This window comes from Mustela lutreola, chromosome 6 (genome assembly GCF_030435805.1).
Source record: "Mustela lutreola isolate mMusLut2 chromosome 6, mMusLut2.pri, whole genome shotgun sequence".
NCBI lineage: Eukaryota > Metazoa > Chordata > Mammalia > Carnivora > Mustelidae > Mustela > Mustela lutreola.
The window spans coordinates 158,176,218-158,202,781 of record NC_081295.1 but is presented as its reverse complement, the minus strand read 5'-3'; the positions used below and the strand labels follow the sequence as shown (position 1 = coordinate 158,202,781).

General features: G+C 39.3%; 1 protein-coding gene across 1 annotated transcript; it reads left to right on the top strand.

The window, feature by feature from the left end:
* The first annotated feature begins 13,031 nt into the window (after positions 1 to 13,031).
* On the top strand, positions 13,032 to 13,961 carry LOC131833300 (olfactory receptor 2W1-like). Its single transcript, XM_059176418.1, has one exon. It carries the CDS (start codon positions 13,032 to 13,034, stop codon positions 13,959 to 13,961), a length of 930 nt encoding a protein of 309 aa, XP_059032401.1.
* Positions 13,962 to 26,564: the final 12,603 nt, after the last annotated feature.

Sequence of the window (26,564 nt, the reverse complement as noted above, 5' to 3'; positions counted from 1 at the left end):
CCACATCTTCCTTATCCATTCGTCCATTGAAGGGCATGTTGGTTCTTTCCACAGTTTGGTGACCATGGCCATTGCTGCTATAAACATTGGGGTACAGATGGCCCTTCTCTTCACTACATCTGTATCTTTGGGGAAAATGACAGTACAGACAAAAGGCTGATATCCAGGATCTATAATGAACTCCTCAAACTCAACACACACAAAACAGACAAGCATATCAAAAAATGGGCAGAAGATATGGACAGACACTTCTCCAATAAAGACATACAAACGGCTATCAGACACATGAAAAAATGTTCATCATCACTAGCCATCAGAGAGATTCAAATTAAAACCACATTAAGATATCACCTTACACCTGTTAGAATGGTCAAAATTAACAAGACAGGAAACAACATGTGTTGAAGGGGATGTGGAGAAAGGGGAACCCTCTTCCACTGTTGGTGGGAATGCAAGTTGGTGCAGCCTTTTTGGAGAACAGCGTGGAGATTCCTCAAGAAATTAAAAATAGAGCTTCCCTATGACCCTGCAATTGCACTCCTGCGTATTTACCCCAAAGATACAGATGTAGTGAAAAGAAGGGCCATCTGTACCCCAATGTTTATAGCAGCAATGGCCACGGTCGCCAAACTGTGGGAAGAACCAAAATGCCCTTGAACAGACGAATGGATAAGGAAGATGTGGTCCATATAAACTATGGAGTATTATGCCTCCATCAGAAAGGATGAATACCCAACTTTTGTAGCAACATGGATGGGACTGGAAGAGATTATGCTGAGTGAAATCAGTCAGGCAGAGAGAGTCAATTATCATGTGGTTTCACTTATTTGTGGAGCATAACAAATAGCATGGAGGACATGGGGAGTTAGAGAGGAGAGGGAGTTGGGGGAAATTGGAAGGGGAGGTGAACCATGAGAGACTATGGACTCTAAAAAACAATCTGAGGGTTTTGAAGGGGCGGGGGGTGGGAGGTTGGGGTACCAGGTGATGGGTATTATAGAGGGCACAGATTGCATGGAGCACTGGGTGTGGTGAAAAAATAATGAATACTGTTATGCCGAAAATAAATAAAAAATAAATTTTAAAAAATCATTATTGAATATTAGGTACTGACTTTCTTTTTTTTTTTTTTTCTAAATAAGTAGGAACTAGACAGAAATTATGAGAGAAGGGAGTTGAGGGAAATTGGAGGGGGAGATGAATCATGAGAGACTATGGACTCTGAAAAACAGTCTGAGGGTTATGAAGGGGCAGGGGGTGAGAGGTTGGGGGAGCCTGGTGGTGGGTATTATGGAGGGCACGTATAGCATGGAGCACTGGGTGTGGTGCATAAATAATGAATTCTGTTTAAAATGGGGGAAAAAAAGAAATTATGAGAGAGAGAGATACAGACACATAAAGAAATTTCAATTCATACATTTAAAACGCTTCCGGACTAATCACAGGCCACAGAATAGTAAACATATAGTTATGAGATGTGATTAAGTATAGTAATAGAGAAATGTAGAAAGTATTAAGAAGATATTTCACATTATTTTAATATAGGATTAACAGGATACTAATTACTTTCTTTGCAGAATTATCATTTTTTTTAAAATAACACTTTCTCTCATCAACCTGATACTTCCAACATTGCCTTTATGGTGGAGACCAACTACCCATTGATACCCATTCCACCTTCTGCTTATAGTTTTAATTGAGCACCTGGTCAACATACTGCGTATCACATTACTGAGCCTGGCCTCCACCAACAAAAATCCAGGGAAGCAAAGTGTGCAACTCCTGAGTTATCTTCTCAAATATGAAGCCATTTGCCCTCCCCCTTCCCCATCACACCCAATCCTCTTGGCTGCAATGAGAGTGTGGAGATAACTAGTTTTGGTGGAAAAAACAACATGGAATAGAACAATAAAATGGAATCAGAACCTCCCACCACCTCTCAGTGTCACCAGATGATTACAGAAGAAATCCTTCTATATTATTGAATATTAAATAAAGCCACTCTATTTTGGTGGTCTTTTAGTTAGAGTAGCCTAACTTTACCCTCCATGATTTGATGAAGATGTTGGGCTTTTTGCTGTAAGGTAGCATGATCCTTCAGTTAGCAGCAACCACATCACTTGGCTCTTTATCAGAATGGACACTCTTGGGCTCACCTCAGACCTACTGAACCAACCATCTGAGAAAGGATCCAGAAACTGATATGTTTTAACTAACAGTTCAGGTGATCAGACAAAAGTTTAGAACAACTGTTACAGAAAATAGGGAGATGTTGAGTTTCTAAACAGAAGACTAAAATGGTCTTGTGGACTTTAATTTCTTTCCTATAGATGTGTGAAAGAAGGTGGGTAATGGTTTCTCAAGGCTCTTAGAAGAAATCAAGGAAATAAGGAGTTTTCTCTAAATGAAATCAATATAAATGGGTATTCTTTATTTAATACTATCTTCTAGCCCTTTAATTTTACAATATTCTTCCCTTTTTTACAAAGTAGTCTTTTTAACACCTTTATTTAAATCTAATTTAGTTAAAATATACTGTATCATCAATTTCAGGGGTAGAATTTAAGGATTCATCAGTCAAATATAATACCTACTGTTCATTCTATTAAGTGCCCTCCTACTGCCCATTAATCAATTACCCATTCCTCCCACTCATCTCCCCTCCAGCAACCCTCAGTTTGTATCCTAGAGTAAGAGTCTCTCATGGTTTGCCTCCTTCTCACTTTTCATATTATCATTATTATACTATTTGTCCATTCCTTACCCTATGTTCATCTGTCTTACTCCTTAATTCCACAAATGAATGAAATCGTATGATAATTGTCTTTACTATCTTATTTCATTTAGCATAATACCCACTAGGACCATACACATCATCAAACATGACAATATTTCATTACTTTTGATGGTTGATTAATATTACATTGTATATATACACCATCCATTCCTCATCCATTTATCTCTTGATGGATATCTGGGCTCTTTCCATAGTTTGGCTACTGTGGAAATTGCTGATATAAATATTGGGGTGGAAGTGTCCCTTCACATCAATGTGTTTGTATCCTTTGGATAAATACACAATAGTGCGATTGCTGGGTTTTAAATTAGCTCTATTTTTAACTTTTTGACGATCCTCCATACTGTTTTCCAGAGTGGCTACACCAGCTTGCATTCCCACCAACAGAGTAAAAGGATTCCCCTTTCTCCACATCCTTGCCAACATATGTTGTTTCATGAGTTGTTAATTTTAGCCATTCTAACTGGTGTGAGGTGTCATCTCATTGTGATTTTTTTTTATTTTTTATTTTCAGCATTAACAGTATTCATTATTTTTGCACCACACCCAGTGCTCCATGCAATCCGTGCCCTCTCTAATACCCACCACCTGGTACCCCAACCTCCCACCCCCTGCACCACTTAAAACCCCTCAGATTGTTTTTCAGAGTCCATAGTCTCTCATGGTTCACTTCCCCTTCCAATTTCCCTCAACTCCCTTCTCCTAACTCCCCATGTCCTCCATGCTATTTGTTATGCTCCACAAATAAGTGAAACCATATGATAATTGACTCTCTCTGCTTGACTGATTTCACTCAGCAGAATCTCTTCCAGTCCCGTCCATGTTGCTACAAAAGTTGGGTATTCATCCTTTCTGTTGGAGGCATAATACTCCATAGTGTATATGGACCACATCTTCCTTATCCATTTGTACGTTGAAGGGCATCTTGGTCTTTCCACAGTTTGGCAATGTCCTCTCAATTGATGCAGAAAAAGCATTTGACAAAATCCAGCATCCATTCCTGATTAAAACACTTCAAAGTATAGGGATAGAGGGAACATTCCTGAACTTCATAAAATCTATTTATGAAAGTCTTTCTTTCTTTTTTTAAAAGACTTTATGTTATTTACTTATTTGAGAGAGAGAAAAAAAGAGAGCGACAACAAAGCACAAAAGAGTATGAGCATGGGGATCAGTGGAGGGAGAGAGAGAAGCAGACTCCCTATCAAGCAGGGAGCCCAATGTGGGGCTTAATGTCAGGGCTCCAGGATCATGACCTGAGCCAAAGGCAGATGCCCAGCTGAGCCACCCAGGCACCCCTGATTTTCTTTTTCAACATTCTTTGGCTATTCGGGTCTTCTCTGGTTCCATACAAATTTTAGGATTTTTTTTTCCAGTTCTGTGAAAAAAGTTGGTGGTATTTTGATAGGGATTTCATTGAATGTGTAGATTTCTCTGGGTAGCATAAACATTTTAACAATATTCATCCTTTCAATTCATGAGCATGGAATGTTTTCCCATATTTTTGTGTCTTCCTTGATTTCTCTCATAAGAGATCTACAGTTTCCAGAGTACAGATCATTTACCTCTTTGAATAGATTTATTCCCAGGTATCTTATGTATCTTATGGATTTTGGTGCAATTGTAAATGGAACTGATTCCTTCATTTCTCTTTCTTTGTTCTCACTGTTAGAGTATAGAAATGCAAGCTGCTTTTGTACATTGATTTTATATCCTGACACATTGTTGAATTTTCTGTATGTGTTCTAGAAATTTTGGGGTGGAGTCTTTTGAATTTTCTACAGAGTATCACTTCATCTGTGAAGAGTAAAAGTTAAATTTCTTCTTTGCCTACTTGGATGCCTTTTATTTCTTTTTGTTTTTTGATTGCTGAAGCTAGGACTTCCAGTTCTATGTTGAACAATATTGGTGAAAGCAGACATCCCTGTCACATTTTTTTTAAAGATTTTATTTATTTATTTGACAGAGAGAAATCACAAGTAGATGGAGAGGCAGGCAGAGAGAGAGAGAAAGGGAAGCAGGCTCCCTGATGAGCAGAGAGCCCCATGCGGGACTCGATTCCAGGACCCTGAGATCATGACCTGAGCCGAAGGCAGCGGCTTAACCCACTGAGCCACCCAGGCGCCCTCCCTGTCACATTCTTAACTTTAGGGAAAATGCTCAGTTTTTCCCCACTGAGTATGATATTTGTTGTGAATATTTAGTATATGGCTTTCATGAAATTAAGGTATGTTCCCTCTATCCCTACACTGTGGAGACTTTTTTTAAATTTATTTTTTATTTTCAGCATAACAGTATTCATTATTTTTGCACCACACCCAGTGCTCCATGCAATCCGTGCCCTCTATAATACCCACCACCTGGTACCCCAACCTCCCACCCCCCACCCCTTCAAAACCCTCAGATTGTTTTTCAGAGTCCATAGTCTCTCATGGTTCACCTCCCCTTCCAATTTCCCCCAACTCCCTTCTCTCTAACTCCCCATGTCCTCCATGATATTTGTTATGCTCCACAAATAAGTGAAACCACATGATAATTGACTCTCTCTGCTTGATTTATTTCACTCAGCAGAATCTCTTCCAGTCCAGTCCATGTTGCTACAAAAGTTGGGTATTCATCCTTTTTTTATCAAGAAAGGACCAGGTGGTGGGCATTAGAGAGGGCACAGATTGCATGGAGCACTGGGTATGGTGAAAAAACAATAAATACTGTTACGCTGAAAAGAAATAAAAAATTTACAAAAAAAAAAAGAAAGAAAGGATCCTGTATTCTGTCAAATGCTTTTTCTGCATCTATGGAGAGGATCATATAGTTCTTTTTTTTTTTTTTTTTTTTTTTGAGGATCATATAGTTCTTGCCCTTTCTTTTACTAATATTGTGTATAACTTTGACTGATTTGCAAATGTTGAACCAAACTTGCCTCCCAGGAATAAATCCCACCTGGTCATGGTGAATAATTCTTTTAAGGTAGCGTTGGATCCTACTAGCTACTATTTTAGTAAGAATTTTTGCATCCTTGTTCATCAAGGATATTGGACGTAATTCTCCTTTTTGATGGGGTCTTTGTGCGATTTCAGGATCAAGGTAATGCTGGCCTCATAAAATGAGTTTGGAAGTTTTCCTCCCACTCCTTTTTCTGGAACACCTTCATAAGAATAAGTATTATTTCTTCCTTAAATGTTTGGGAGTATTCCAATGGGATAGCATTGACCCTGGACTCTTGTTTATTGGGAGTTTTTTAAATTATTGTTTCAGTTTTTTGCTGGTTAGGGGTCTGTTCAGGCTTTCTATTTCTTCCTGTTTCAGTTTTGGTGGTTTATATGTTTCTAAAAATGCATCCACTTCTTTCAGACTGCCCAATTTCTTGGCATAGAATTAATTGGTCATAACATTAATATTCTGTTATAATTGCTTGTATTTCTTTGGTGTTGGTTGTGATCTCTCCCTCATTCATGTGATTTTACTTATTTGGGTCATTTCTCTTTTCTTTTTCGTTAAGTCTGGCCAGGGATATATCAATCTTATTAATTCTTTCAAATAATCAGCTCCCAGTTTGTGGGATTTTTTCTACTGTTCTTTTGATTTCTTTTTTTTATTATTTTTTATTTCTTTTCAGCATAACAGTATTCATTGTTTTTGCACCACACCCAGTGCTCCATGCAATCCATGCCCTCTCCAAATACCCACCACCTGGTTCCCCCAACCTGGTTCCCCCAACCTCCCACCCCACACCCTTTCAAAATCCTCAGATTGTTTTTCAGAGTCCATAGTCTCTCATGGTTCACCTCCCCTTCCAATTTCCCTCAACTCCCTCTAATCTTTATTTCTCTTCTCCTTCTGGATGTAGGCTTTATTTGCTGTTCTTTCTCCAGCTCCTTTAGGTATAAGATTAGGTTCTGTATTTGAGCAAATAATCCTAAAATTTGTATGGAATCAGAAGAGACCCCGAATCGCTAAGGAAATGTTGAAAAACAAAAATAAAGCTGGGGGCATCATGTTACCTGATTTCAAGCTTTACTACAAAGCTGTGATCACCAAGACAGCATGGTACTGGCATAAAAACAGACACAGACCAGTGGAACACATTAGAGAGCCCAGATATGGACCCTCAACTCTATGGTCAAATAATCTTCAACAAAACAGGAAAAAATATACAGTGGAAAAAAGACAGTCTCTTCAATAAATGGTGCTGGGAAAACTGGGAAGCTATATGTAGAAGAATGAAACTCGACCATTCTCTTACACCATACACAAAGATAAACTCAAAATGGATAAAAGACCTCAATGTGAGACAGGAATCCATCAGAATTCTAGAGGAGAACATAGGCAGTAATCTCTTCAATATCAGCCACAGCAACTTCTTTCAAGATATGTCTCCAAAGGCAAAGGAAACAAAAGCAAAGATGAACTTTTGGGACTTCATCAAAATCAAAAGCTTCTGCACAGCAAAGGAAACAGTCAAGAAAACAAAGAGGCAACCCACGGAATGGGAGAAGATATTTGCAAATGACAGTACAGACAAAGGGTTGATATCCAGGAGCTATAATGAACTCCTCAAACTCAACACACACAAAATAGACAATCATATCAGAAAATGGGCAGAAGATATGGACAGACACTTCTCCAATAAAGACATACAGATGGCTATCAGACACATGAAAAAATGTTCATCATCACTAGCCATCAGGGAGATTCAAATTAAAACTACATTGAGATATCACCTTACACCAGTTAGAATGGCCAAAATTAGCAAGACAGGAAATTTTTCTTGTTTCTTGAGAAAGGTCTTGTATTACTTTATACTTCTCTCTTAGGGCAGGCCTTGCTGCATCCCAAAGGTTCTAAACTGTTGTTTTTTCATTCTCATTTGCTTCCATGAATATTTTAATTCTTCTTTAATTTCCTGGTTGACACATTCATTCTTTACTAGGATGTTCTGTAACCTGTGTTCCTTCCAAAATTTCTCCTGCTATTAAGTTCAAGTTTTAAACACTATGGTTTGAGGATATGGAGGGATATAAACAATAAATCCTGGAACACTGAAAAAATAAAATTAAATCATAAAAGAAGAATATTCAGGATAAAGATATTGTCCATATATACTATGGAGCATTATGCCTCTATCAGAAAGGATGAATACCCAACATTTGTAGCAACATGGACAGGACAGGAGAAGATTATGCTGAGTGAAATAAGTCAAGCAGAGAGAGTCAATTATCATGTGGTTTCACTTATTTGTGGAGCATAACAAATAGCATGGAGGACATGGGGAGATGGAGAGGAGAAGGGAGTTGGGGGAAATTGGAAGGGGAGGTGAACCTTGAGAGACTATGGACTCTGAAAAACAATCTGAGGGTTTTGAAGGGGCGGGGGGTGGGAGGTTGGGGGATCCAGGTGGTGGGTATTATAGAGGGCACGGATTGCATGGAGCACTGGGTGTGGTGCAAAAATAATGAATACTGTTATGCTGAAAAAATAAAAAATAAAGAAAGGATGAATACCCAACTTCTGTAGCAACATGGATGGGAATGGAAGAGATTATGCTGAGTGAAATAAGTCAAGCAGAGAGTCAATTATCATGTGGTTTCGCTTATTTGTGGAGCATAACAAATAACAAGGAGGACATAGGGAGTTAGAGAGGAGAAGGGAGTTGAGGGAAGTTGGAAGGGAAGGTGAACCATGAGAGACTATGGACTCTGAAAAACAATCTGAAGGTTCTGAAGGGGCGGGGGGGGGGTAGGAAGTTGGGGGAGCTAGGTGGTGGGTATTATGGAGAGCACGTATGGCGTGGAGCACTGGGTGTGGTGCATAAACAATGAATTCTGTTGCCTGAAAATAAATTAATTTTTAAAAAATGAAAAAAAAAAGATGAAATCAGAGAGGGAGACAAACCATAAGAAACTCTGAATCATAGGAAACAACTGAGGGCTTCTGTAGGGGAGGGAGATGAGGGGATGGGGTAACTGAGTGATAGACATTAAGGAGGGCACATGATGTAATGAGTGTTATATACATGATGTAATGAGTATATTTAAGACTGCTGAATCACTGACCTCTACCTCTGAAACCAATAACGCATCATATGTTAATTACTTGATTTTAAATTTTTTTAAATGGAAAAAATTAAAAATCCCTTACAAAATTAAAACAAAACAAAAAGTCCAGCTAAATGTGTTAATTTTTATATAAATGATTAATATTATATTTTCAATCTTCAATAGTAAATTACATACATAAACAAACCCATTTCTGAATTTAATTTCCATGGAGGAATCTAAAAGGAAAAATAAAGACAAAAAGAACAGGTGAAACCCAATGTCTTAAGGGAATCGCTCCTAAAATGGTTATTTGGATAGGCCTCTGACCATGGTCTAAGTCCTATTAATCCCTCTGTGGGGCACTAGTCCCTAGGGTCTACACCACCTTAACTTACTAGCCTTTAAGTCCTACATAAACACTTCTTGGAGTACACATGAACAAGTGTAGGGCTCTCCTGGTTTAATTAGGCAGAGATCCACCCACAAATGTGTCTCTAACAGGAGCATATACAAAAAAATTGCAAATATCCCATCAAAAATACATTCAACGAACGAAATTCATCAGCTTTTCCACCAGTCCCACATTTAGTTTTTCTTCAACATTCACATTAGAGACCTCACTGAACATTAGTGCAGCTGTTGCATTTAAACACAAAAGTGATCTAATTGTTAGAACAAGTAGTCGGGACTAATCAGTATTTCATGAACTCAGTAACTTGTCAAAGAAGAATCCTTCTGATTACCGCTGAAATGAAGGCTCGTCATCATGGGAAGATGGCTACCTTTGGACTATGTAAGAATATGACAGCTGTGAACTCTTCCCTCCTGAAATGTAAATATGTTCTAATTTTCCTTCTAGTTTACTCTCCACATCATTCTGTACATTCAAATTATGTTTAAATATGTTTGCTTCATTTGTGTTATGTTTCATAGAACAACATACAATTGCATGAAGGATAATTCCAGCTTAACACTTCCAGTGAGTACCTGAGTTCCCATGTGACCCAAAGTGCCAACTCAGCTGTTAATGTTTTTCCCCCTGTTAAACCAAGCAAACATATATTTTAGGAACTATACACGTCTCATGGATGCTCACTGTCTTCTTCACACACCTATGGTATAGTGTTCACGGCTCAGCTCATAATCAAAGGTATGTGATAAACCATAGTGAGTCCAATGGATGGCCACCGGGAAGTGTACTAATTGAACATAATACAGTGTTAGAAGCAGCCGAAAGCCATCAAAATCAAACACTTAGTCTAGGAATATAGACCTAAAAGTATATTTGATAAGAGATTCCAATATTAAAAGAAACTCAAAAGACATATAAAAAACTTTTAATGAGCCCAATTTAAACAATATTGTCTACAGGTGCACATTTGCATAATCAAGCTACTAAATACAAGAAGATTACTAATGGCACCTTAGTGGCGCGGTTGTTTAAGGGTTCGACTCTTGGTTTGGGGCCAGGGTGAGAGCTCAGCGTATGAGATCGAGCCATACATGCCTCAGCCTCTGTGCTCAGCATAGCCTGCGTGAGTTTCTCTCTCCCTCTCCATCTGCCCCTTCCCCCCATGCTCTCTCTCTCTCACACTCTCTAAAATATATATTTTTTTAAAAAATGTTAAACTAGGTGAGTATTATAAACATCAATAGTTTGAAGGGGCGGGAGGTGGGAGGTTGGGGGAACCAGGTCGTGGTTATTGGAGAGGGCATGGATTGCATAGAGACTGGGTGTGATGCAAAAACGATGAATACTGTTACACTGAAAATAAATTAAAAAAAAAAAAAAAAAAGAATAGTGGATAGTTTGAGAAAGAGGGAAGTGTAATGATCAGGACCGTCATGAAGAGAAGTTCCTGGGGTGCTTGGCAAGATTCTATTTCTTGATGTGCCTGTTAGTTACAAGAACATTCACCTTCACTCATCAAGCCTTTGTTTTCTTCTGCATCTATGTTTTTTTGTATAATAAAACTGTTCTTCATAATGAAGCCATGTTGAATTGACATATTCTCTGTTATTTCCAGAATAAAGAAAAAGCATCAGTCTTGGATGTTAAGGAGGCATCTCTGAGCTCAACACAAAGAGTAGGGATGAGGCACAGATTAAAGGCGCAGAGCTATGAAGCTCTGAAAACTGGAGTCTGTGGGTATTCCGTGGAAGGCCCCCATCCTAAGGCAGAAGGCTGGATCACACTTTCTAAGTCTATTTCAGCTCTAAAGTTCTGTGACCTTTTAATTCCCAGCACTATCCCAGCCTTATGTGGTCAAAGGATGCCCAGTGCATTTTGTAACCTACACAGGTTGGGAGCTAAGTCCTCTGTCCTCTCCTGCCTCTGGGTTTATCGGTTTAGTATGTACACCGTGCTTGTGGTCACTTTTGTATATATGAGTGTGTGTGCATTTGAAAAGTTATGCAAACATGAAGTTTTAGGCATTCAGGTTCAGTTCCAGACCATCATGGTAGAATCACCAGTGAAAAATGATGACAGGAAGGAGTGAATACAGTGACAATAATAATTTGTGGGTAGGTTAATACAATTTTTAATTTTGAGAGTTAATATGAACCAAACACAGTTCCTAGTGCTTTCACAATTACTAAATCCCACCACCTCCTTTTGAGGAACATTATTATCTTCACTGAACATATAAGGAAGTTGGTGTGAAAAAATAACATAACTGCCCAAGGACACATTACCGCCAACTAGTGAACCTGGGCTTTGACACCAAACTCTGAGTCTAAAATCTGTGCACTTAACCACTCTGCCCAACTTAGCAGTCATCCATCACATAAAAACATCACATTCATTAATTAAATTAAATTCCATTTTGTATTGAGAAAAGCTATATCCCTATCTCATGCTACTTGGTAGGAACAGTTCTTTTTCATGATAATACTATTTTCATGTTCTGACTAAACTGCTTGTAACAACCATTTATGGTAGGTAATTTAATTCACCTTATTTTACTGTAATGACAGCAAGTAAAGTTATTATTCCTGGTCACAAACACACAACAAATATAAACTACCGTATGTCTGATGTTTACGGCCAGAAATTCTATGCAAAAAAACACAAATTTACAAATCAAAAAAATAAATAAAAACTAAAAAACATTTATAAACTAATTCAATCAATAAAATTCTGTCTATAAAGTGATATGATAAACTATTCAGAAATAGTGAAATTTATGTGTTCCTTATCTCTTTTCTGAATTCTTAGAGAACTAAAATGGTTTTACCTATAGAGGTCTGAAGCAAGCAGAACATTGACTCATTTGTGGAACTGGGACATTCCACAAAGAAAGACAACTCACTGACTGTTTACTGAGCTGCTTCTTGTTCCAGTTACCTGCCAACATAATTTTGCAGTATGGCCAGGTGAGTTGGAGCTAACTCAGGTGGTTGCTGTGTGTGGGTGGTAACCAAACGTTTCTGGAATTAGTTCAATCTTTAACTCTGCAACAAATCAGTAAGGCTATTTAAATGCTATACAGCAGTCATGAATGGCATTCTAGGAAATATGGGTCCTCTGTACACAGAAAAGAAGGTTAATAGGAAAGATGATTTCTCCTGGCATCAAAAAAGGTCAGTAGAGTGGGGAACAGCAAAACTGATAAAGGAACAGCAGTGTCTGCCATGTTGAAGAGGAGGGAAATCAAGGAAGGGACAGTGACCGTAATGGCTGGAATGAACACATTTGAAAATGAATATGGAAACTGATCCTGCTGCCAAATACTAAAGATTGTCCCTAGGAAGTGGGTCCCTTAACTTTTTACCTGAAATTCCACTTCTTGGGTAAGGCAAAAATTTGTCATGACCACGTATGCTTATGTCACAATTTCAACAAGGAACAACTCTTCCAATCTTAATCTTAAATTTATGGATTTATCACTTAACCAAATCACACAGAAACATAGGTGACATGGCATCATTAAACCATTTCAATGATTTATAACTCGGTGCGACTGGGTTTGCCATATATTATTTTTAGAACCACTCTGGTTATGAGTAAACACAGAGAGGCTTTGGGCAAGGAGCACAAGGAGAGTGTTAACAGAGGTGGTCCAAATGGGAGAGAGCACACAAACAACTGAACTGGGGATACTCATGGTAAGCTACATGGCAAGCTATTTCTGCCTAGGGCTGATGCTATTTTGATGACCACAATCTTGTCTCCTAGACTTTCCTAAGGAGCCATGGACACAAACAATGGAAGTTCCACCACAGATTTCATCCTGCTGGGCTTTTCTGATCGGCCCCAATTAGAACCCATTATCTCTGGGGTGGTCTTCATCTTCTATATTGTGACTCTGGTAGGAAACACAACCATCATTCTGGTATCTTACCTAGACACCCAGCTCCATACGCCCATGTATTTCTTCTTATCCAATTTGTCTTTTTTGGATCTCTGCTATACGACTAGCATTATCCCCCAGATGCTGGTAAATCTATGGGGTCCGACAAGGTCTATTACGTATGGAGGGTGTGTGCTCCAATTCTTCTTTGCCCTTGACCTGGGAGCCACCGAATGTCTTCTCTTGGCTGTGATGGCCTATGACCGCTATGCTGCTGTCTGTCAACCTCTTCACTACACGGTCATAATGAACCCTCAGCTTTGCCAGAATATGGTGCTCACCACGTGGTTAGGTGGCCTTGGCAGTGCGTTAATTCTTTGCTCCCTGACTTTGAAATTACCAAGATGTGGCCACCGGGAAGTGGATAATTTTTTCTGTGAGATGCCAGCATTGATCAAGATGTCTTGTGTCTACTCAAAAGTAATTGAGGTCATTCTCTTTGCTCTCGGGGTGATATTTCTTCTAGTACCTCTATCACTAATTCTCATCTCATATGCAGTAATCACTCAAGCAGTCGTGAGGATCAAGTCAGCAGCAAGGTGGAGTAAGGTCCTTAACACATGTGGTTCCCACCTCACAGTAGTAACTCTGTTTTATGGAACAGCCATTTACATGTACATGAAGCCACAGAATAGCACCTCCCAAGATGAAGGAAAGTTCTTTACTCTCTTTTACACAATCATCACACCCACCCTTAACCCTCTGATCTACACTTTAAGAAACAAAGATGTGAAGAGAGCAGTAAAGAGAATACTGTGTGTTGAAAAATGACCAGTCAAGTCGTGAGTTACATGGAAGAGAGCTAGTAAATAATACTGACTTTTACCAACAAAAGATGAATTGATTCTGTTCTGCAAGAGCATTTATTGGGTGTTAACACTGTACCAAGAATTGTACTAATTAATGGCACTGTAAATAAGTGTAAAGAGAGAAAAATTTTAAGGAGATAGAGATACAGACACACAAAGAAACTTCAATTCATACACTTAGAATCCTTCAAGACTAATCAAGATCAGTAGACAACTAAACATATAATTATGAAATGTGGTTAAATACAGTTATCGAGAGATGTACAAAGTATTAACATTTCACATAGAAATTATTTTAATATAGGATTACACCTTACACTAATTTTTTCCTTTCCTCACTGACCAATTTTATAGGCATACCCTCTCTTCATCTACCTGATACTGATATTGGGGCTTCTGTACTGGAGATCATCTGCCCACTAATACCCATTCCAACTTCTCCTAGTTTTAACTGGACACAGGGCCACAAAGTGTGTATCGCATTTCTGAGCCTGGCCTTCACCAACACAATGCCAGGGAAGCAATGTGTGTAACTCCTGGGTTATCTTCTCAAATATGAAGCCACTTGCTCTCACCCTTCTCACTCCCCTTCATCTTGGGTAGAATGTCAATGTGGAGCGTACCGAGCTTTACCAAAAGCCCTAATAAGGAATGGAAAAATAACATGGAAACATCCATCCCTGCAACAGAGAATGTCTCTAGACTATTACAGGAGGAAAAGCTTCTATATTATTTTAATATTAATTAAGCTCTTTACTTTAGGCTCTCTCTGTTAGAGTAGCTTAACTTTTACCCTCTGTGGCCTGATAAGGAGTTTGAGTGTTTCCTGTAAGGTAGCGTGCCCTTGGACCACCGGCAATAGCATCACTTGGCCCCTTATCAGTAATGCACACTCTTGGGCCCTCCTCAGACCTACTGAACCAACCATCTACAATGGACCCAGCAACTGATATTTTTAACAAACACTAAAGGTATTAGTCTAAACTTTCAGAACCACTATTATAGAGAATAGGGAGATGTTAAGTCTCTAAACAGAAAATTAACAGGGCTTTACAGATTTTAATTAATTTCCTTCCCAAACACCGGTGAAAGTAGGTGAGTAATGGTTTCTCTAGGCTCTTAGATAAGAGAAATGAAGGAAATGAGGAGTATCACCTAAAAGAAATCCATATAAAAGGGTATTCCTTATTTAATAGTATCTTCTTACTCTGGTTTTATATTTTTTTCTTTTACTAAGTTAAGGTGGTAATAGATGGTAATTTTTTGGAAAGGGGCTTGATGTTCTTATTTGGCAAAAGAACTTAGCAATCTCATGTTTGTTCCCCATATGTTTTTACTTTGCTTTACTGGTAAATACATTCAAACTCTGATAATCTGGACGCTGGAGAGAGAAATACTCCCTTCTATACAAGATGACCATTTCAAGAGACTGGAAATCCTCTCTGCGCAAGACAGTCCTCACATTTATAGGGTCCTTGCTCTGTGATTTCAAGGTCAAGTAAACTGCCATCCACCTGGAGTACTGGGTGGGAGTACAGGGTTTGTAAGGCTTAACGGTCTTTTCTCTCCTGTCTTCAAACCTTGTGGTTCCCCGGATTCCACAGGGAAAACACTATACCTTTATAGTTTTAATTCCTTTTTGCAGGTAACTTTAAAATCATCAGATGTGTAAGCCTTGGCAATAATGAGGAATCTGAGAGAGGGTGATGATACCCAAAGACAGGAAGCCCTAAAGACAATAGAAACTTTATGGTGTTCTAAGGACTTGGGTGGAGAATGTACGGAATGGTGGCAGTGTGGCCCTTGGAAATGAATATCACCTCTTCTTTGTGGTGACATGCTTGTCCCCAATCTTGATAACCTACTGATTTATCACTTACAAACCTCTCACGAGACTCCTAAACCCAGTTATAATCTTACCTCTGCATAGAAATTCTTACAAATCTCATCAATCTGCCCTTTGAATTCCCTCCAAAACCAGTCCCTGCCACTATTATGGCATTACCTCATTTTATATACTTGTCTGTATGTATGTTTGGGGAAAGGCATTGGTGAGCTTTTCAACAACATAGAACCTCTTACTCATGTGTGATTATCCTGTGTCTAAATTGGCTTCTGACATGAACTACATGTTTAATAAATACAGAGAATGAATAAGTGAATGGATATTTTCTTAATAAATATACATGAAATGTTCTTATTCTTTTTTTTTAAAGATTTTATTTATTTATTTATTTGACAGAGAGAGATGACAAGCAGGCAGACAGGCAGGCAGAGAGAGAGGAGGAAGCAGGCTCCTTGCTGAGCAGAGAGCCTGATGCGGAGCTTGATCCCAGGACTCTGAGCCTAAGGCAGCGGCTTAACCCACTGAGCCACCCAGGAGCCCCGAAATGTTCTTATTCTACAGAGTATAACAAATATTCATTGGGCAATGAATACAGGAGCAACATCTTTAGGCTTTAAACATTTAGAACATTTGCAACACCTGACAACTAAAAGAAGGGAAAGATACTCTAGGTTTTCTTTCACCCTCATAATATTATGGAATCCTTTTAAGTGTGTATTTGGACGTGAGAAAAACAGGAAGAATAAAAGAAAAAGTTTCTCAATTATCTCATAACCTAGAAATAATGACTGCTAACTCTTTAGTTGATTTCCTTTTAAATTATTTCCTTCCATATTAAAGTTTTAGTCACACTGAGTAGCTGATTCATAGGATTAGAAGTTCTAGCAACAGCAATCAGACAACAAAGAGAAATAAAAGGTATCCAAATTGGCAAGGAAGAAGTCAAACTCTCTCATGATACTTTATATGGAAAACCCAAAAGACTCCACCCCCAAACTACTAGAACTCATACAGCGATTCAGTAATGTGGCAAGATACAAAATCAATGCACAGAAATCAGTTGCTTTCTTATACAATAACAATGAAACACAGAAGGGGAAATTAGAGAATCAATTCCATTTACTACAGCACCAAGAACTGTAAGATACCTGGGAATAAACCTAACCAAAGAGGTAAAAGATCTGTAATCGAGGAACTACAGAACACTCATGAAAGAAATTGAAGAAGGAATAAAAAGATGAAAAAAACACTCCATGCTCATGGATCAGAAGAATAAATATTGTTAAAATATCTATACTGCCTAGAGCAATCTATACTTTCAATGCCATCCCAATCAAAATTCCACTGGCATTTTTCAAAGAGCTGGAACAAATAATCCTAAAATTTGTATTTCTCCCAAGGTATGAATTCACATCAGATAAATCACTCCCAAGGGCAAGTGATTGGTGGCCTTTGAAAGAGCAACTGTATGTGAACAGACATGCGGTATAACTGTGATGTGAAAATGTCACAGGGAAGAAGTTGACAGTGACAAGATTGGAAAAACAATGTTACACTGTTATAGCACATGCTTGTCCCTGTCCACACAGATGACAGAGATCTCCTGTGAGACAACATGATGGATGAGGAAACATACCCAGGCTACAGCACCTGGAGGAAAGTGTGAATGGTCTTCTAGGTAAGTGACTGACATCTTGGACCCAAGGATGGCTTCAGTTAATCAGGGCCAAGTGCTGGAGATTCCCTGGAATAACATTTAAAAGTTTTATAACACAAAGAATAATTGTGAGTTTGGGGAAACACACATCTCACTTTTCCTGGTTGTATCAGTTATCTGCTGCCACATAAACACTTATTTTAATTCTTTATTTAAATGCAACTTAGTTAATATATACCATTTTATTAGTTTCAGGAGTAGAGTTCAGTGATTCATCCGTTTCATATAACACCCAGTGCTCATTACATCAAGTGCCATCCTTAATGCCCGTCACCCAGTTACCCCATCCGCACACCAACCTCCACTCCAGCAACCCTCAGTTTGTTCGCGATAGCTCAGAGTTTCTATGGTTTGCCTCCCTCTCTATTTTTATTGTGTTTTATTTTTCCTTCCCTTCTCTGTTTTGTTTCTTAAATTCTACATATGAATGAAATCATATGGTATTTGTCATTCTCTGCCTGACTTACTTCACTTAGCATAATACTCTCTAGTTCCGTCTGCATCATTGCAAATGGCAAGATTTCACTCTCCTTGATGGCTGAGTGATACTCTATTCTCTATAGACACCACATCCTCTTTATCCGTTCATCTCAAAGGACATCTGGGCTTTTTCCATATCTTAGCTACAGTGGACATTACTGCTATGAACAGTGGGGTGCAGGTGTCCCTTCAACTCACTATGTTTGTATCCTTTGGATAAATGCCTAGTAGTATAATTGCTGGGTTATAGGGTAGCTCTATTTGGAAAACAGCATGGGGGTTCCTCAAGAAGATAAAAACAGAGCTACTCAATGAGCCACATACATACTTTTTTAAAGATAAAGCAGGACGGCTAGAAATATATTATTATATATTAGTATTGTGTTATAACATACAGCATATGTAATAGAATATTACTCAGCCATATAAAAGAATGAAATCTTGACATTTGCAATGATGTGGGTAGATCTAGAGCATAATGCTAAGCAAAATGAGAGTCAGAGAGAGACAAATACCATTATGACTTCACGTGAAGTGGAATTCAAGAACCAAACTATAGAGAACAAACTGATGGGTACTACAGAGGTGGTGGGAGGATGGGTGAAACAAGTGAAGCAGATGGAGCGTACACTTATCTTTTTTTTTGGGGGGGGGGTTAATGCAAAAGTCTTTTTTTTTATTTTTTATTTTTTATAAACATATATTTTTATCCCCAGGGGTACAGGTCTGTGAATCGCCAGGTTTACACACTTCACAGCAAGAGTACACTTATCTTAATGGGCACTGAGTAATGTATAGAATTTTTGAATCTATGGAATATAGAGAATTGTTGCATATTGTATACCTGAAACTAATATAATACTGGGTATTAACTATACTGGATTTAAAAGAATTTTTTTAATTAGGGAAAAGAAGAAATGACAGAATAGGTTGAATATCCCTTCCTCACAATTCTGAAACTAAAATTCTGTTCATGACTCTGTTGGCAGCAAACCTGTCCTAAATAGATATGAGGCTATTTCTGCTCCCAGCTTTCAGTTCAGTTAAACAAAGTCAGATCAGTGTTCAAACAATTCCTTTGCAATAGAGAATAATATTAGCTACATGTCATTTGTCATTTCTTCAGAGAATACTCATTATTAACACTTTATAAAACTATGCATTTTCTTTGGAGGATTCAAAAGAAATTAGACTCTGTTTTAGATGCACTGGTGGAATCAAAGGAAATATGTGAAAGAATAACTTAAAGTTCATCATTTTAAGTGCACATTTAGAGTAGCCATGTGAAAAGGATGGGTCACATTTTATGTTCATGTTAGTCAACAAAAATATCAGTGGGACAATAGCCAAACTATGGAAAGAACCTAGATGTCCATCAACAGATGAATGGATCAAGAAGATGTGGTATATATACACAATGGAATACTATGCAGCCATCAAAAGAAATGAAATCTTGCCATTTGCGACAACATGGATGGAACTAGAGCGTATCATGCTTAGCGAAATAAGTCAAGCAGAGAAAGACAACTATCATATGATCTCCCTGATATGAGGAAGTGGTGATGCAACATGGAGGCTTAAGTGAGTAGAAGAAGAATAAATGAAACAAGATGGGATTGGGAGGGAGACAAACCATAAGTGACTCTTAATCTCACGAAACAAACTGAGGGTTGCCGGGGGGAGGGGGTTTGGGAGAAGGGGGTGGGATTATGGACATTGGGGAGGGTATGTGATTTGGTGAGTGCTGTGAAGTGTGTAAACCTGGTGATTCACAGACCTGTACCCCTGGGGATAAAAATATATGTTTATAAAAAATAAAAAATTAAAAACTCTCAAAAAAAAAAATATCAGTGGGAAAGTTTCTGTCCTTTGTATCAGTTATCTTTCAGGGAAGAAATGTTCCATGAATTCTGAGCACAAATATGGCCTATTGCTTTTCTTTACTATCATTACTTTCCAATATATTCATCAGCCCCCAGTTGTAGTATTACCAGAATGTTCAGTGCCTGCATTTTGGGCTCCCCTTCCCCATGAATGGTCACCAAATTTCAAATTCCAAAAGTAAGTGTCTCAGTGTGCATGCCAACCAGGAAACACCCTGTGTTAAGTGCACTAATTCCATTACTGCTTAGTGCCATATGTGCCATGGTGCCTATTGGGATCCCACAGGTGCACAGGAACCTGTGTGGGATGATGGTTCTTTAGGTATAAGCCCTGACCATTCCTATCATAAGGAGGACCAGTATTCCAAGTCTCTGAACCAGCTTCAGTGGACCTCCTCAGAAGGCACACTCCCTCTCCAAATTTTCATGACAGTGCATCCCAGTGAGCCCTGTGTTCAGTCTCTGAGCTGGCTGATACACCAGCATGATAGAGGCCTTTGTGACAAGCCCACAGCTAACATCACACTCAACGATGGATGTCCACCCTGACCACTTCTGTTCAACACAGTACTTACTAGAAGTCCTAGCCAGAAGAACAAAGCAAGAAAAAGAAATAAAAGCATCTAAATCAGAAAGGAAGAAATAACTGTCTGTATATGCAGATGACATGATATCCTACATAGAAAATCCTAAAGACTCCACCAAAAAACTGTTGGAACTACTGACCAAATTCCGTAAAGTTGCAGATATAAAATCAATATACAAATATACATCATTTGTATAGACTAATAACAAACTACCAGAAAGGGAAATCAAGAAAATTAATCTCACTTACCATTGCATCTAGAAGAATAAAAGAGGTAGGAATAAATTTCACCAAGAACCTGAAAGATCTACACACTGAACACTGTAAGAATTGATTATAATAATTGAAGACACAAATAAATGATCATGGCTTGGAAAAATATTGTTAAAATGAACATACTTCCTAAAGCGAGCTACAGATTCGATGCAATCCCTACCAAAATTCCAATGCCATTTCTCACAGAAATACAAACTAACAGTCCTAACATTTGTATGGAACCACAAAAGAACCTGAATCATGAAAGAACCACAAAGTTTAAAGCATCACATTTCCTGATGTCAACTACATTACAAGGCCATACTAACTACAGCTGTGTGGTATTAAATAAAAACATACACATAGATCAATGGAATAATAGAGAAATCCCAGAAAGAAATTCATACATAATACGGGCATTTAATTTTTTATTATATATACATAATAGGACTATTACTTATCCATGAGAATGGACACCTTGACACTGGCAACACAGATGGGCCTTGAGGGCATTATGCCAAGTGAGATAAGTTAAAGACAAATACTGCATGATATTACTTATATGTGGATCTTTATAAAAGAGTCAAGCCTTCAACGGACGAATGGATAAGGAAGATGTGGTCCATATACACTATGGAGTATTATGCCTCCATCAGAAAGGATGAATCCCCAACTTTTGTAGCAACATGGACGGGACTGGAAGAGATTATGCTGAGTGAAATAAGTCAAGCAGAGAGAGTCAATTATCATATGGTTTCACTTATTTGTGGAGCATAACAAATAGCATGGAGAACATGGGGAGTTAGAGAGGAGAAGGGAGTTGAGGGAAATTGGAAGGGGAGGTGAACCATGAGAGACTATGGACTCTGAAAAACAATCTGAGGGGTTTGAAGGGGTGGGGGCGTGGGAGGTCGGGGTACCAGGTGGTGGGTATTATAGAGGGCACGGATTGCATGGAGCACTGGGTGTGGTGCAAAAATAATGAATACTGTTATGCTGAAAATAAATAAAAAATAAATTTTAAAAAAAAAGAGTCAAGCTCATTGAGACAGAGTAGTGAAAAAGTTGGCAGGGGTTGGGGAATGAAACAGAGGTTGATAAAAAGGCACCAACTTCAGCTATAAGATAAATAGGTCTGAGGAGCTCATGTAGAACATGGTGATAGTGTATTTTATCATTGAAATTGCTAAGAGAATAGAACTGAGATACTCACCAAAACAAACCAAACCAAAAACACGAGGTGATGGATAAGTTCATTAATTAATTGGGGAGAGATATAATTTCACAATATATATATAAAACAGCAAATCACGATGATGTTTATTTTAAATATCTTACAATTTTATATCTCAACTATATTTCAATAAACCCTAATTTTTAAAAAGACATTAAAAATAAAGGAGAGTTAGGGGAGAGTAGTAGAAAATGCTATTTTAGAATGGGTGGTCCGGGAGGGCTCTCTGCCCAGACATCTGAGTAGAGCAAGGGGTCAGTCTCAAGACAGTAGTGGGAAGATGATTCCCAGGAAGCTGCAACGGATATACTTCATGTGTTTGCTAACAGCAAGAAAATGGGAAAGTGGCAGAGTCATAGAAGACACACCAGCAGCAGCAAGGAAAGAACTACTCATGAGAGGGCTTCTACTTCACATGATGTTTATTCTCAATGTGATCATGAGAAGCTATGACGGCAGAGTAGCAGGAGGACCCTCGGCCTGCCCCATTCCTGGAACACAGCTAGATAAATATGAAATCTTTCTGAACACCTGAGAAATCAATCTGAAGACCAGAAGAACAAACTTCAAACTAGAGGGAGGTAAGAGGTCACGTTGTGGAAAGTAGGAGGGGCAGAATGGCGTTTTCATTGATAAATGGATCGAAGGAGCTGCATAGAGGAGGGAGCCCTGGTCACAGACAGAAGCAAGAAAGAGAGGAAAACAGGGGATCACGCCTGGAAAACACTCCCCCAAAGCCACCGACACGGAAAGTGAGAGGAGCTAAACTTCATGCGTCTTTACAAAATGGATACAAACACTGGAGTATTAGATGTCTGGCTTAAGGGCGGTGTGGAGCCCTGAGGGAGCCGCAGTACTCCTGTGGAGGAGGGCAGATAGCCCAGTAGCAGATGGTGTGAACTGAGGAGATGGTGTGCACAGGGAGAGAAGGCTCCCCCATCTCGGAGCATATCTGGGAGAAGCAATATTGCCTCTGCAGAGAAAAAAGAACTGGCAGACGTCATTACCCTCACACCTACCTCAGCATAGGCACAGAGACACCTGCTGAGGGCAGCTAACCTGGATAGCTCTTTGCTGCACTTTATTCCAAATGTCATGTTCCTGAGCTTTGGTGGGACTGTCTTTCTGGGACAAACCTGCATCAGTCCCAGTACAGTAAGATCCTCCCCACAGAGGACCATGCCAGTCCCTAAAGCTGGAGTTTAAAAACTCAGCCAGCCTGTCTAGGATAGAACATAGGTGCATCGCACTGCTGGGAGTCAGACAGTCTGGACACAGATAGGGTGAATGCAGGGATCTGAGGCATTCTTGGGACATACCAGGGAAGGTAGTTCACTGGAAGTGAACTGTCCCCAACAACAGCATGTGGAAGCTCCCTTCTCCAACATGAGTGAGGCAACCTGTGTCAATTCCCTCCCCCATCCCTCAACATAAACTAACTTCAGCAAGAAACACAGCACCAACAGCACAGCCTAAACTGGTTACACCAAGTCCTGCCTTCTCCTCACCATCTGCTGCTACTCCTTTTCTCAGGCAAGTGTGCTGAGAACCAGAGCAGTGGGACTCTCTCCCAGAAGAAAACCCACCCATACGCATGATGTTTATTGACCACAGAGTTCTGCAAAGCTTCAGCTCTAGTGGAAATAGCATCAGGTCTCTTTTAACAAGCAGACAAGAGCACATCCACATTCTGGCCAAGGTCCCTGCTGCAGGCACAAAGAAATTCTGTAGAGGACTGGCCTGAGGGTAAAAGCAGCCATAACACAGCAGCAGGGTGTAAGCAGCACACATCATAGACACTTCCTGAAGCACCAGGCCCTGAACAATATATGACCTCTTCTTACAAAGCCATTACTCTCAGGAGCAGGAACACATTAACAGGCTCTTCTAACCCAGAGAAGAAGACAGAGAACTAGATAAAATGCCAACACAGAGAAATTCGTCCCAAAAGAAAGACCAAGAAAAGGTGACAGCCAGGATCTAATCATATATAAGTAATATAAGTAATGTGCCTGATCCAGAATTTAAAGCAACAATCATAAGGATACGCGCTAGTCTTGAGAAAAGCATAGAACACACCAGGAGGGTTCTTACCACAGAGATAAAAGACTTAAAAACTAATCAGCGGGGTGCCTGGGTGGCTTAGTGGGTTGGTCCACTCCCTTCAGCTCAGGTCGTGATCCTGGGGTCCTGGGATCAAGTCCCGCATCAGGCTCTCTGCTTCGGCGGAAAGCCTACTTCCCCCCCACTCTCTCTGCCTGCCTCTCTGCCTACTGGTACTCTCTGTCTGTCAAATTAATTAATTAAAAACTAATCAGCCATGAGAGACTATGGACTCTGAAAAATAATCTGAAGGTTTTGAAGGGGTGGGGGTGGGAGTTGGGGGAGCCATGTGGTGGGTATTATGGAGGACATGGATTGCATGGAGCACTGGGTGTGGTGCATAAACAATGAATACTGGGGGGCACCTGGGTGGCTCAGTGGGCTAAGCCACTGCCTTCGGCTCAGGTCTGATCTCAGGGTCCTGGGATCGAGCCCCGCATCGGGCTCTCTGCTCAGCGGGGAGCTTGCTTCCTCCTCTCTCTCTGCCTGCCTCTCTGCCTGCTTGTCATCTCTCTCTGTCAAATAAATAAATAAAATCTTTTTTAAAAATAAATAAATAAATAAATAAATAAAATAAAAAAACAATGAATACTGGTACACTGAAAAGAAATTAAATTAAAAAAACTAATCAGCCAAAATGAAAAATATAATGGAGATTCAAAACAGACTAGAGCTAAGGACCACAAGGATGGAAGAAGCGGAGGAATGAATAAGTGACATGGAAGCGAAAGAAAGGTGTTGGACCATGAAAGCACACTTCAGGAGCTCAGTGGCTCCGTTAAGCACAGTAACATTCAGATCATACGAGTCCCAAAGGAAGAAGAGAGAAATGGGGGCAGAAGGTTTATTTGAGAAAATAACAGCTCAAAACTTCCCTAATCTAGGAAAGGAAACATATATCCAAATTCAGGAAGCACAGAAAATTCCATCAAAATCCCCAAGAACAGACCAACACCAAGACATATTTAGCTAAATTTGCAAAATATGGAGATGAACAACAACAACAAACAAAGAAAAAAGAGGCTCCCTAAGGTACAAGGAAAGACGAGTAGGGTTAGCAGCAGATCTCAGGGTGGCATGATATATCGTTTCCCACTCAAAGAGTTCCCTTTAATGTTTCTTGCAAGGCTGGTATAGTGGTCACAAACTCCTTCAGGTGTTTTCCTCTGGGAATTTGATTATCTCTTCTTCTATTCTGAATGGCAGCCTTGCTAAACCAGAAATTTTAGACAAATGCCTTATCCCAGGGCTGGGGCAGGGAAAGGTGGATAACTCAGGAAGTTCTTTTTTTTTTTTTTTTTAAGATTTTATTTATTTATTTGACAGACAGAGATCACGAGTAGACAGAGAGGCAGGCAGAGAGAGAGGAGGAAGCAGGCTCCCTGCTGAGCAGAGAGCCTGATGCGGGACTCGATCCCAGGATTCTATTATCAAGACGGGAGCCGAAGGCAGAGGCTTTAACCCACTGAGCCACCCAGGCGCCCCAGGAAGTTTTTTTTTTTTTTTACCAGAAAGTAATACTCAAATAATGGAGATATGTAGGAAAGACAGAGAAACTGGCTTGAAGGGGTGCCCAGTGGTACAATCTTAGACAGTTTGCACATCAAAATAAATAAAAATAATCACAGCTTACAGATCACTGAACAAAATAGGAATCCATCAGTCTACACAGATACAAATTAAAAAATGGGATATGATAAGATGTGAAGTAAATACCAACCAATGAATACAGGAAGACAGAATGGTGGGATATGATAAGATAGGGTTAGGAAAATCACGATAGAAATAATTCAAGCAAGAAATATAATTGGATGTTTAACTGGCAGGTGAGTTTGTTGGGCACTGGGTTATTTACACATTCTGAAATTGCTTCCCCACAGAACTTTATTCCAAATTCTGATTACTGTTTATTAAAACTGATCAACTTTATATGGAGAAAACCAGCAGGTATCACATTAACCAAGTGATCACGGGTTACATCATTAATATGACATACCAAAATTGTGTACAAGCTGATATTCCACAAGAAAAGGAACCCAGCACCACTGCTGTAATGTCCCTGACAAAAATGCATAACCTGAATGTAATAAGAAAACATCAAACAAAAACTGAAGGGCATTCTGCCCATGGTGAGGTCTTGGATTCAGTGATTATGTAAAAGAATGCCCTTATGTCGTGAAATACATGACATATTTTCAGGTGTGATGAGGGGGCATCATGGCTACAAATTATTCTCAGTGGGTTCAGGAAAATATTAAGATCATTGGACTGTTTTCCTAAAGGAATGGAGGAAGGAAGGAACAGAGGGAGGGAGGGGCGGGCCATTTTGAAAGTACTTCACCTGCCCAAGCAGCAGCTGAGCATCAATAGGAATGACCGAAGCACAATCAAAGAATGAACTCTTGCCATTTGCAACAATGTGCACGGAACCAGAGAGCACTATGCTAAATGGAACAAGTCA

Coding starts and splice junctions, on each gene's coding strand:
- LOC131833300 (XM_059176418.1), top strand. CDS start 13,032: ATGGACACAAACAATGGAAGTTCCACCACAGATTTCATCCTGCTGGGC.